At 41.7% G+C, this 14,101-nt stretch overlaps 1 protein-coding gene across 1 annotated transcript in view; it reads left to right on the top strand.

Annotated features, from left to right (window-relative positions):
- The window catches only part of PRKCH (protein kinase C eta), a 204,805-nt gene that overhangs the window by 57,716 nt on the left and 132,988 nt on the right, over nucleotides 1–14,101 (top strand). The window contains exon 2 of the mRNA XM_037132418.2: nucleotides 5,015–5,078. Within this exon, the coding sequence (XP_036988313.2) occupies nucleotides 5,015–5,078 (64 nt within the window). The remainder of the gene's footprint in view (nucleotides 1–5,014; nucleotides 5,079–14,101) is intronic.

Genomic DNA, 14,101 nt, shown 5'->3' on the forward strand with positions numbered 1-14,101 from the left:
ATGTGTATGTCAAGATCTCCCTGGCAAAAGCTCCTTCATTCCGCACCTGTAGCTGCGTCATCTTCACCAGGTGCAGTCATTACCCATCCCACCTGCTGCCCCAGGGCGCTGCTCTGGGAATCCTGAGCATTTGGCAGTAATCCCGACCCCTGGAGTAATTCAGTAAGGTTTGAATGAATGGACAGGTAAAGTGAAGAGAGAAAGTCTTTCCAAGCAGAGACAACAGCATGTGCAAAGGTGTGGCTATGCAATAGTAAGCCTGAGTAGACGGGCAGGCTTAATGAATGGGTATTTGAAAAAGAGGTTTGGATAAACTAGTAGGGAGGCAGAAAAGGGGTCTCCAGGTGGCCCAGAAAGCCAGGTGGAGTAGGAAGGTTATTAAGGTAGTGGGAAGCGACTGAAGGCTTGATAGAAAAAAAATTGATGAGAGCGGCTCTTTGGAAAAATGTGTGGGCAATGAGACATGGACACTTTCTGTTTGCTCGCTTGTTTTATACCACAGAACTTTTACTTTTTAATGTAGTCCAACTGATCACACTTTTTGTCATTCGTACTTCTGATATCATATCTAAGAAACCATCACCTAACCCAAAGTCAGGAAAATCTACTCCTATGTTCTCTTCTGAGACTTTTATACTTTCAGCTCTTGCACTTAGGTCTGTGATCCATTTTGAATCTGTGTTTACATATGGTATGAGGCAGGGTGCCACCTTTAATTTTTTGCGGGTAGCTATCCCAGTGTCCTGGCACCATTTGTTAAAAAGAGTATTCTTTCTCCATTGAATTATGTTTGTGCTCTCACACCCCTTTTTATCTCTCCCTACCACTTGTCTTATTTTTCTTACCCCATCCCCAAACAATCACTAACGTGTTTTCTGCTGCTCTGTATACTAGTTTGCCTTTTCTAAACAGAATGCATTCTTTTTTGTTTGATGTTTTTCATTCAATGTTGTTCCATGTTGTTGCATAGTTTCAATAGTTCCTTCTTTTATTCCATTTTCTATCCCATTGTATGACTATACCACCTTTTTAAAAAGTTCTGTGAGCATTTTGTACATACTTTTGTATGGACATACACTTTTTTAGTCTTGGGTAAATGCCAAGGAGGGGAATGGCTGGCTCAAATAGGAGGCATGCATGTAACTTTTTAAGGACACATCAAACTGTCTCCAAAGTGACGGTGCCATTTTACAGTCCCATCAGCGATGCGTGTTTTTATGATGATGATATAGCTAACCCAGACCCTGGTTTTGGATGTTATAAAGCTGAGAAGGAAGACGAATGAACCTACTGGAGTTGGGGTCCGGTGAACCTTGGGGCTTGGAACAACAAGCTGAAGTTGTATAGAAAAAACTACAAAGCTCTTAGGATTTGGGGCCTGACCACTGCACAGGATGTGGGCAGCAGAGCCCAATAGCACATAGAAAAGGTACAGAGGTTTTGGTTGATGGAAAGCTCAACTAAATAAAGCTGGGTCACTAGGGCTTCTCAAAGTGCTCGTGCAGCCTGCAGCTGCATCAATAAAGGTCACTGTCACTGTCAAGATTGGGGCTGGTGATAATCTTGATCTCCCCCGTGAGGGTCAGGTTTACAGTCGTCTACCGATGTTCACTCTTTAATGGGGGGATGGAGAAATGGGGACCTACCTGGAGGAAACTGAACGGAACGGTGGAGGAGAAAACCATGTCCTATGTGAAGCTACTTGTGATACCCATGTTTGTTAGTTTATTTACTCATTCATGCAACGAATCATTTTAGGTTTCTTACATGCAAGGCATGGTCCTAAGGGATAGGGCATAATGACTACAACATGATGCGGGTTCTAGCGATGGTCTCCATAATGGTGTGGAGTTGCCCAATTATCCAAAAGAGGTCTGGGAAGGCCTCCCTGGAGAGGTGAGTTTTGAGTTGAGTCTTGATGGACAAATAGGAGTTTGACAGGTAAAAATGAGGGGAAAGGGTTTTCCAGCCTGGAAGATTACATGCCCCCAGTCACTAGGCAGTAAACTTCAGGCAGGTAATGTGTATTTTTTCACAGTTTTGAGTATTACCCAGTATGCTGCCTGACCCATAACCCATTTCGTTCAATCTCTCAGATTAAGTAAAATAACATGCCTCCCTGGACAGTCTACACGTTATTAAGAGAGACTGAGATACCAGCTGTATGTGTTTGGATGGTGGGGACACAGCATGCAGGGCTTGCTGTGTTTGGATGGGGGATCTTGTCTCTCCTCTGTACATTCAGGATTCTTAATTGGACTGCCTTGGATTTTGTGCCCAAGTCTGAAGCAGTTACGGAAGGGAGGGGAGTCACTCAGACAGCCAGGTATGGGGCGTGTGTCAGCTCCCGGCCGGTCATCATCTCTGGAGGAAATCAGGGCTCTGACTGGCAAGGCCTGGGTCACGTGTCCAGTCTGGAGCTAGTGGTAGCATCTCAGCCGAACCATCTGGACTACGTGTGAGGGAGTGCTAGTTGTCAAAGCGCAAGAGCTGTTCCCAGAAGCTGGAACGGGTGTTCTAGCTAGAGAGAATTATCCACTACATCCACAGAGGACAAAAGTAGGGTCAGTGAGTAAGTAGATACTGTTGCTGGCTGGCTGTATTTCTGCTACAAGACAAAGATCTTTCTGTGACATATGGGCATAAAAGAGACCAGGTGTGGGTGGTGACTTGGCTGTCTGTGGGGGTGTCCAAGCAGCCACTGGGGATAGATGCCAACAGCCCATCAGCACCACGGGGTTGAAACAGGTAACCTCTAAGGCCACGTTTTTCAGACTATTTCTCTGTGACAGCGATGAATACATTTTTACATTAAAGTCCAGAATACCCTTATACTTGTATACAAAACTACAAATGGAAGTTTGATGTAGTACTTATATGTTTTACGACTTGATGGGTTCATATTTTCTGTTTCATTTTATTCTCCTTAAAAATTCTTGCTGTGTGCAAGCCACACCATTGTTTTTGTGTCCCGCTGATGAGTTTCCACCCGCAGTTTGTGCAACCCTGTTCCAAGGTCAGAAATCTTAGACAGACTAGGCCTGATGATGGCTCTTGAGTCTGGCTTTCCTTCACAGTGGTGGCATAGGTCAAAAATGTGGACGCCAAAAAATAAAAAAAGGATAGAAAAAAAAAGTGTGGGAGCAAACCTGTTCTACTTGCGAAAGGTCGTGATTCTAAGTGGTGGAACCCCCTGCAGTCTGTCACTGCAGCCCCTGCCCCGTCAGGGTGGAGTGGCCCTTGCCAGGCCTGACAGCAGTGTTGGGGACAGTTTACGGGCTGGCCATGGGCCAGGGGATCACAGAGGTGTCTTGGCAGTCTGTCTGTCTGGGAGCTGGCAGCAGCTCCTCCTGTGCCAGCGGAAGTTTATGTTGTGAAGCCGAATGTTTGTGGCCCTGCTAGGCCTTTATATTGAAGGTGAGGGAGTGGCTTTTAAAAAGAACATATTTTTGACTTGAAACAAGTCAGGGCAGAGAATAAGACAATTAGAGACTGACATCCTGTTTAGTCATCTCTCCAGAGAGCTCTATTTTCAGAACTGTTCTATAAAGGTTCACGCATGGTATTAAGACAGTTAAGTTGGGGGTGGTATAGTTAAATTAGCAGTAGTTGTAATGCAAGTAGCTGATTTGAACACCGGGTGATTTACAGGGTGGTAACCACATTGATGCAGATTATATGCAGAGAAAGGGAGGGTTTATAAGAGTAACCTGCTGTATAGGTAATGTTTTCTCAGTACAAAATAGGCATTTTTTTATTATATGATCAGCATGTGATGGTAAGGTCAATGCATTTTTTTTTCAGTCTTTGTCAGCTATAAGTACAGTAAACGAAACTGCTAATGCTCTTTGAGATCGTTTGATGGCAGCCATGTCAGAAATGCTGAATAATGACATCGTGGACTTTCAGATGACAACAGTGAAGCCTAGGCTGGTTAAGAACCTTGCCCAGAGCCACCTGTGGCAGTCAGGCTCAAGTCTATGTCATGGTCTAGTTCAGGCTCCTTCTGCCATACCATGTGATTAGCAGCTTATTTAAATTTAATATGCCAAACTCCTCTCTCTCTCTCTCTCTCAGATGACAGGCTAACAGCAGAAATGGGCTGTCAGGTAAAATCTTGAAGATTTTTACTTAAAGACAATTGCAAATTTATGTATTGGGGTCCAAAAGAATCTTACAATCCAAGACTTAAGAGGATTCATGGGTAGTTCAAGAATAGCACCAGCATGAAGAGGGCAGAGCCCGCCTATCCAGTCTCGTGTGATCAGGCAGATGGGCACGGCACTGCCCCATCCTGGGGCCATGCTGCGAGAAAGTCTTTGGGAAGCTGGCGCACGTTTAGAGGATGGGACCTACTGAGAGGTCTTCAAGCTGCCACATTTGCAGAACATATGTCTGGATGTCTCAGCTCAGCTTATCTTATAAGATAAGGACTTATAGTAACGTTGATAACTCCTGTGAATGGTAGTGAATGCAAAGCACCTGAACTGCCTTCCCTGGTGTTTTCCAGAGGTTACCTACACTTAGGTGGAAATGGTATAGATAGCCTCCCTCCCCATTTTCCTTCCTAGAAACTAAAGGTTTGCAGTTGACCTTGATAGGAGTTTGTTCATTCATTACCTTATATGTTTCCATTACATCTCTATTCCAAATACTTAGCACGTAGTTTAATAAAATGCTACTCTTATGAGTAGCGTGCAGAAAATAGGGACATCTCAAAAACAATGACCACATTTATGGGTGCTTCTTGATACTGTCAAGAGTCAAAATGTAAGAAAACAAAATTCAAGAGAAGAGAAGCATTGAAAGAACTGTTACTTTCAGATTTGTCTGTCAACCTTTATGATTGCTTGTGTTTTCACTTGCTTTTTGCCTCTTCACTATTTGATGAGAGACTTAGATCTGATGTATGGTTGTGATTTCTGCATTTAGCCCTATCTGTAAGAATATACAGATAATTATATTTAAGTACTTTAAAATTAGAATGTAACATACATTTTTTCTTTCTTTCTAGGTGGATCTGGAGCCAGAAGGGAAAGTGTTTGTAGTAATAACCCTCACAGGGAGTTTCACTGAAGGTAAGAATGAGTTTTGCATGGTTTCTGGTATCCGTGTATCTTGGTTCATACTCAGTAAGAATTTCTAGCATGGAAAGTATAAAAAGAGCATTTTGTAAAAGATGCTTTTAAAAAATTCACTGTTCTAAATTTAGACTGGCAGGTATTTTGTTGCTAATGGTCTTTTGGTTTGGTTTGCTAGATTAAATATATTTGCTAAATCTGGCGATCACATGTTTTATATAACTAACTGAGTTTTGTTTTTATACATCACCACCTTAGCTGAATTGGTTCTTGCCTGTTTTACTTCATTGAATTTCTATATATTTTTCTTTTGGGGCTAACTTTTCAGTTGGCCCTGAATGTGTTAAAAATTTAAAGATTGAGTTTTTTCCTAATAGCCTTATATCTCATTCTGTCCTTTAAGTGGTTCTATTTCTTTTCCCTTGGTATCACCCCCCAACTCTCCCCATTTTTTAAAAAAAAATTGAGGCCAAATTTATAGAGAGTTCACCCTTACAGCACAGGAGTTAGGGGTGTCGACCCCCTCTCTCCCATCGTCAGAAAATTTGTGTATAACTTGACTCTACAGTGATGTGAACAGATCAGAAGAGTTTGAGTTTTGACAAATACTACAACCTTGTAACCAGCATCCCAATAAGCACATGAAAAAATGTTTAACATCAGGGAAATGCAAATTAAAACCACAAAGTAACATTTTATACTTACCAGAATGCCTAAACTTAAAGAGATTGACCATACCAAATGTTGGTGAGAATGTGGAGTGATTGGAACTCTCCTACGTTGCTGGGGGGAGTATAAGAAAACAACCACTTTGGAAAACCACCTGAGAGTTTATTACACAGATATATATATATATTCTATTACCCAACAATTTTACTACTAGGTATTTGCCCAATAGAGATAAAAATGTATGTCCACAAAATGCATGTACAGGAATGATTTTTAAGTATATTTTATTGATTATACTATTACAGTTGTGCAATTTTTTTCTCCTCTCTGTCCTCCTCCTCCCTGCATCACCCCATTCACTCTTCAGCATTCCCCTGCTTTCTGCCACAGTTCATGGGCATGGGTCATACATATAAGTTCTTTGGCTTCTCCATTTCCTGTACTATTCTTAACCTTCCCCTGTCTAGTCTGTGCCTGCCTATTCTGCTTCTTATTTCTGTACAGAAATGTTTGTAGAATTATTATTCATAATACTCAAAACCAGGGAAAATTCCAGTGTCCATCAAGAGAAGAATGGGTAAACAAATTGTTTTACATTTTTGTAACAGAAGGAATATTGAGCAATACAAAGAAATAGCATACTGATAAACAAAATGATGTGAATGGGTCTCAGGGAAATGATACTGAGGGGAAGAGTGAGACACAGAAGGGAATGTACCATGTACATAAACTATCTGAATAGACAAAAATAATCCGTGGTGAGAAAACAAACCCAAACATTACTTTTATTGCCTCTAGCAGCAAGGGACTGACTGGGAAAGGACACAAGAGAACTTTCAGAGAGATGGAAATTTCATTTTGAATTGGTTGTTACCAGTGCAATATATAGAAATGAAATTTTTTGTATATTGACTTTGTATTCTGCAACCTTAATAAATTAATCTATTAGTTCTAGTGTTTTTATTTTGTAGATATCTTAGGATTGTCTCTGTAAATAATCTTGTTGTCTGTAAGTAAAGTTTTCCTTTTCTAATATTTATGGCTTTTTAAATTGTTGTTGAATTTCAGTTGTCCTTATTTTCCCCCATTAGTCTCCCTGCCCTACCCATCCCACCTCCCACATTCAATCCTTCCATCCTCCCCCCATTGTCTTTGTCCATGGGTCCTTTATACATGTTCCTTGATCACCCTTCCCCTTCTTTGCCCCATTATCCCCTACCCTCTGGTTGCTGTCAGTTCTTTATTTCCATGTCTCTATTTATATTTTGCTTGCTTTTTTGTTTTGTTGATTAGATTCCACTTACAGGTGAGATGATACAGTATTTGTCTTTCACCACCTGGCTTATTTCACTTAGCATAATGTTCTACAATTTCATTCATGCTCTCGCAAAGGGTAGGAGTTCCTTCTTCCTTTCTGCTGTGTAGTATTCCATTGTGTAAGTGTATCACAGTAATATTTATGGCTTTTGAAAGCCATAAATTTCTTTCATTTCTTGTTGTGGTCAGAGGCTTACAGGACAGATCTTCTGTCTTATACCCAATCTTGGGAGGAAGGAATTTATTCTCTTCCCACTAAGGATGTCAGCTGTGTGCACTTTGTAACTGCCCTTTATCACAATTGAGGAAGTTCCTTTCTAGCCCTAGTTTTCTGATAGTTTTCTTTTTTAATTAAGAGTGATAAATTTTGGCAAATGGTTTTTCTTTGATCTGTTGAGATGATTCTGTAGTTTCTGTTAGTTCTTCATTTTCTAGCAGGCAGCCACGTTACTGGCTAATTACTTTAAAATTGTGATGGCTTTTTAGGGTGTGATTTTTAATTTTTAATTTGTTCCATAGTTCTTTGGCAAGTTCCATAGTCCTGGGACAGTCTTTATTCATAAGGCAGTGGCACTCTGGGCCTTCAGTGGAAGGCTGGGCTTGCACATGGGAAACAGCTGACATCTCAAGTAGTTTTCAGGGCTCTAGCTCCCGCTTTTCCCTGGACATCTCCAAGCCTCCCCTACACTGTATGGTTTAGGAGGGCCACACACTTGAGGACTTCATGGGCTTGGGAATTGCTTTCTCTGTTGCCCCATCCTTTCAAAATTTTCTGTTCAATTCCAGTCAGCTGGCAGTCCTGAATCTTGTCATTTCACTCTTCAAGCCAACAAAGAGCTAGCTTTCTGTGTGAGGTCTCTTCACCCTGCCCCGTACAGCCTGAAATAATCTTGGGAAGTGGCCTATAAACATGGATTTTTAAATTAAACGTATTGGGGTAACCTTGGCTAATAACATGCAGATTTCAGATGTACGGCTCCAGAGTGCAACATCCGTACACTTGGCTGTATCTCATTGCCCAAAGCCTCGTCTGCTTCTATCACCAGACATTCAACATCCTTTTACCCTCTTCTTCCTCCCTCTGCCCCCTTCTCCTCTAGTCACTAGCATTATGTTGCCTGCATCTTTGAGTTTCCTTTTTGTTTGTTGGTTTGTTGCTTTTGGTTTTATGTTCCACATGTGAGTGAATACGGTTTTTGCCCTTTTCCATCTCACTTATTTCACCCAGCAAAATACTCTCACAATTCATATCTTGCCCAATGCAGTTCCCTTCAACTGCCAGATTTCCTCTCATTTCTGCTTCTTTGGTTACCCTTCAGTATTTTGAACTAATTATTTTCAAATATATTTTCTAGAGATTTTAGGGGTTTTGTGGCTGTTGTAAGGTTAGTCCATTATATGCTACTCCATCATTACTAAAATCCTTGTGAAGATTTTTAAACATGTGACTTCATGGTTTGACTGTTTGGTGTTGACTTTTGTAATTGATGACATCTTGAGAAATGGTCTTCTCTCCTCAGCCAAACGTTCATATTCATATAAGTGAATCATTTTAATGGTAACATTTTTCTATCTGTTGTCTCAATTGTTTTTTTAAATATATTTTATTGATTATGCTATTACAGTTCTATTTCTCCCCCTTCATTCCCCTCCACCCTGCACACCCCTCCCCCACCATTCCCCCCTTTAGTTTATGACCATGTGTCTCAAGTTCTTTAGATTCTATATCTCCCCTACTATTCTTGCCCTCCCCCCTATTTTCTACCTAATGTCTATGCTACTTATTTTCTGTACCTTCTTCCCCCCTTCTCCTTCTCCCACTCCCCTGTTGCTAATCAGTTGTTGCATATGATCTTATTGCCTCATAATGAAATGAGCAGAAACCTGGATACTTGAACATAAATAACTATCCACATTAGAGTTTGGGAGTCTTCTGCCTACACATAGGTCTTTGTGTTCTGCTTAGGATCTTGTACATAACAGAATTTGTGAGAAAAACGAGAGTGCTCATAGCTTAGCTGAATAAAATGCAATGCAGTAGCAAAGAACACTGGTGATAGAACATTCTCGCAGCACATGGAACGCGGGTACAGTCATGGCATGGACAAGCCCAGCAGTGAGACAGGCACGAGGTGGGGTGAGATCCTAGGTGTGCTGAGGTATCTTTCCACATCCTGTTCCAAGGCCCCGATGGAGGGAGGCCACGCAGGGCAGACTGGGTCTGGTTGTGCCACTGTCATCACACGGCTTCTTTTTTCAGAGCCACCCCAGCTTTCTAGGACCATTTTGTTTAGGTATCTCTTCCTTAATTGGACACTAGAAACAGCAGAACACTGGCACCGGGGTACTCCTGGGTTTCTCATTGTATTCATTTATTAGTTTGAGTGATCAGAAGAAAGGAATTTCAAATGATATTAGGGGTGAGTTCTTACCAGGTCATTGAACTCGTGTTTTTTCCAGACATGACCCTGGATAAAAATTATGAGGCAGGCCAAGTTTATCTGTGGTAATTCCCCTGCCTGTTTGAGTCCGTTTTTCCTGCTCTCTGCCTTTAGTTGTCTCTTATTTCACTAAGATGCTTAGTGATCTCTCTCCAGGAACAGTTACTGATAAGGAGGGTAGTGAATTCATAGGCCGATTCATACTGAAGTGATAGTGATTGCTATCTTAGCACTCTACCCCTCTGAGGTGTGTCTGCAGATTTTAAAAGATGTTAAATGAGCTGTTTGACCTATGAGAAATAGATTTTTTAATGTTAAGATTTCAGGAGCGAACAGCATCTACCTGTGGGATATGTTTTAGAAACCTCAGCTCTGTGAGAGCTTTTATCTGTGGGATGTATTTTAGAACCTAAGATCTCTGTGGGGGCTTTATCTTGTCAGTTTGGCTCCTAGGCTGAGGCTCAGCTCGAGGTTGCACATTGCTGCTGCCTTAGAGCACAGCTTTCTTGTCAAAAACAGAGGACGTGATGGCTGCCTCTCCAACACACCTGCCACAGTTGTGGCAGCAGCCTGGGCCTAGCACTGTGAGAATGTCCCTGGCTTGGCTTCACTGTCATCTGCTTTAGATTGTCCCCAGCCATAAAGTGACAAGTTGGCTGACGGAACATTTGGTGCTCTGTTTTTCATTCTGGATGCTGAAGGGCTTTCATAAAGGAGCTATATGGGGTCAGGCCTGCCTGGGGTCTCAGGCTACAAAAGGGACACTGGCCTGGCATCCTGGAGGGACTGTAAAAGCTCAGGAAATGTTGGCTGAGCCTCAGGATGCATCTAATCTATCTCACAGCATTGTTTCAAAGATGATATAGTGTGTGATATACACATAACAGGTAGGAAAATGCTTTGCCAGCTGTAGAATATGCCATGATCCCACACTATTTGGATTCTTATCTACGCGTTGCTGTCGTATTGGCAGCAAGATTCCTTCTATTCTACCCACCCTTGCCCGGGACCCAATGTGTACTCAGCACATTTATTTTGTTTTGGGGCTGGCTTTATTTTATACTAGACACCTCAAGAATTTAGTGGGCAATTACTAGTACAATGCTGGCTCATCTCCATTCCTGGTTTCCTTTCCTGGTCTCCTATAGGAGTTATGCCATTCACTCAGATTCTACAATCCCAAAGCTCTCCCTTAGAGAGGGATTGCTTAAGTAGGGCTGCGGTCTGTGATCTACAGGATCTACTAATAAATACTTATTTCATCCTGTCTCATAGTCTTATCTTTTACTAATGATGCTGAAGCAGCAGCAAAGGCAAAACGTTTTATTAAACATAAGACATGACTGAGAAATGACATAAGAAGTGCCTGCTGGGTGCAGACCTTTGAGTCATCATAGATGCTGGAGAGATAAGATGAACAAGACAGAGACTAGGAGCTCAGAGAAGGGAGCCAGAAGGCAGTTTGTACAAAGGGGCAGAGATGGGAGAGCAGTAACACTGAAAGTAATGAGAAGTAGTGGGGAGGTGAGGAAGATGGGGGTGTGGGGAGGAGATGTGGCCAGAGACACGGGAGTGTCTTATGTGAAGGCTTGCCCAGGACAGTCTATCTGCTGTGGCAGTGTAACGATTAACAATGATTAACAATACTGCATTTCACTCTCAGCAGGATCCCAGGTTAGATGATAAGTTTCATGGTCACACTGCTTTGAGGCTGGTAGAGGTGATGGGGTGCTGGTGAAGGGTTTTAAGCAGAGACAGAAAGATCTGATTTGGTAGCAGTGAGTTCAAGGGGCTGTGGGAGGTTGGTTGTTTGAGCACAAGGGGAGATAAGGATGTGTAGAGCCACTAAGAGACTGTTAAAGTCATCTTATGTTGAGATTAGTAGATCGTGCATTAAGTTGCAATCTGTGGGGATGGCTGGCGAGGAGGGGACAACTGTGAGAGATGTATACACAGTGACACCAACAAGAATTGTCGGTTCATTGGGTGTTAGGGATAAAGTTGAGACTCGGTTGATGTTGTGGAATCATTTATCAGGGTAGAAACATAGGGATGGAAGATGAATTCAGCTTCAGACAAGTGGAGTTTGAAGTGCTTATGGAAACCCAAGTGGACATTTCTAGGAGGAATTGGCAATAAATGCCTAGAGTTTGGCAAGAAATCTGAGCTTATAGCAGTTCTGTGCATGTCAGTGGGAGACACACATAGACGAAGATACCCAGTGAAAAGATACAGAGAGAAAACCAAGGCTGACCAGTAGTAGAACTCGTGGAACACCAGCATTTATGGGGTCTGGGTCATAGATTATAATTTGTCAAACTCAACCAAGTGCTGTTGAAAGGTTTACTTAATGAACAACCATTTTGTTAATATATTTATGATTCATTCAGTAACATTTGAGTGCTTACTATATGCCAGGGACTTCCTTGCAAGATGGTTTAACATTGTCCAAAGTGGTGTCAAATTTTTTGTAATGATGTTTAAGGAAAGAACAGAACATAAAAGGCTTTGAAAAGCAATGTTTGGTGTTAACTGTAGCACCTTCAAGGTTTGATGATACAGTGGGCTGTGTGCAGGTTTAGCATTAGAAACACAGCTATAACTTGCTCAAAAATCCACAGGGAGGGTTCCTCATTGAATTAGGATAGAAGGAGAAAAACTCTCTGTGGAAGTCCCTCACAGAGCCCAAGGCTTATACAACATTGTCAACTGGATCAGACACCCATGACCACTGTGCGCTGTGAAAAAGGTGTTAGCACTCTTGATTGGAGGCAGAATTCCTGCTGCTGAAGATACTGTTGAAGTGATTTATTCTTTTAAGAAAGCTGTCTCTTGCCACTGTTTCTTTTATTCTGGCTCAGACTTTCTGGAGCTAATAACTGGATCTACCACCCAACTGAGCTGAAATTCATTATGGTGATGAAACAAACCTGGATTTCAATGCAACCTCTTGGTGCTGCCAGAATGTCAGACTCTGGCCCTGTTTATTATTGTTGCTCTGTTGGACTAATTTTTACCTGGAAGGGTGGAGTGGGGTGGGGGGAGTTGAAATAAATGAAACTGATGAAAAGGCATCCCACTAAATTCATAACCTCTATGCCCTGGAAGAGAAGCAACAAAAATCAGTTAAAATCATGATATCTCCTCATGTGAGAACAAATAAATAACGTTGGTGCATTGTCATGCTGTTAAGAAACATGGTGTGCGATTTTAAGATTGGAGAGGATGTAGTTTGCATAAGTGAAGTGTGCCGGGACTCGTGGTACCGCAGACTGAAGTGGTTAGCCCACAGAGGGAAAGACATTACGTGACTCCTAATAGAAGCACACCACACTGTCTGTGAAGTTGTCTTGCCAAAAGATGGAGCCCGAATCTGGTCAGGCTTCTAGATCTTACCACCAGTTTAGAGGAAATACAGGCAACAGGGGAACTCTTTAAATGACACCATGGGATAAAATCATTAAAAATTTGTAGGACAAGAGGCTTGTTTCTTTGACCGAGAAATAGAAGAAAAAGGAAAGAGGAGGGGGGAAACCCAAAGTAACAAATGGCAGACATAGTAGCTAGTTTCGATATATGAACCATGTTTTATCCCAATTCAAACACAAATTGTAGAACCAGTAATAACTCCCAGGAGACACCCAAGGAAATGGGAACCGTGATTGGGTCCATGATGCTATTAAGGAATTATTGTTATGTGGGTGTGACCGTGGCATTGTGGTTGTTTAAGATAAAAAGAGCACCTGTAAAGAGCTATACATTTTGAAATATTTACTGATGACATGGTAGGATATTTGAGATTTACTTTAGAAGAATTCAGAGGTTGGAGGAGGGGTGGGGAACAAATGATGCCAGATCAGCTGTGGGTTGATGGTTGATGATGGATTGACAGGTGGGTTTGTTGTGCTGCCCTGTTCACTTTTTGCATGTGTTGGAAATTGTCTTTACCAAGAAGTTAAGATTAAAATAAACTACGCATTTAAAAATATCTATTTCCTTGACAAAAACCAGAATCTGGGTGGCCACTATATCAAAACCATGCTTTAACTATGAGCCCGTGTTAGTTATCCTCATTTGTAATTTAAATCTGGTGGGGGGGTGTTTATATATATTTTATCCTTAATTCCCAATATTTAAGTATTACAAAGGGGTGATTTAAAGGTTTTAAATGACTGAAGTACGTTGGGAAGATTTTTTAAAGTTCGAGATAAGTACTAAGCCATGAGTCAAAGACTACAGGTAGGAAGGGATGAGTAAGAGAGTTCCCTTCCCTCCGACATGGAGTTCACACGTACAGTGACAAGTAATCAGCTCCTACTAACAGTTACGTAACATTTTGCACTTGCAAAGCTTCATTTGAAGGTAGTTTCCAAAAAGAATACAATAAATCAAAAGAGTTCGTACCAGAATCATCTTTATGGAGAGAGTAAGACAGATGTTCTGTGTGTGCATGCTTCCTCCCCTAGTCCCCGAAGCAAACTGGAAGGTGCTCTGTAACCAGGTTTTTTGGGGGGAGAGAGGGTCGGGAGTGGAGAACTTACAAAACAAACAAAAACACAATTTGACAAAGCATCTGCCATTTGCCGATTTGCA

Source organism: Artibeus jamaicensis, unplaced genomic scaffold (genome assembly GCF_021234435.1).
Source record: "Artibeus jamaicensis isolate MK-2021 breed Jamaican fruit bat unplaced genomic scaffold, CSHL_Jam_final contig_851, whole genome shotgun sequence".
NCBI classification, from domain to species: Eukaryota; Metazoa; Chordata; class Mammalia; order Chiroptera; family Phyllostomidae; genus Artibeus; species Artibeus jamaicensis.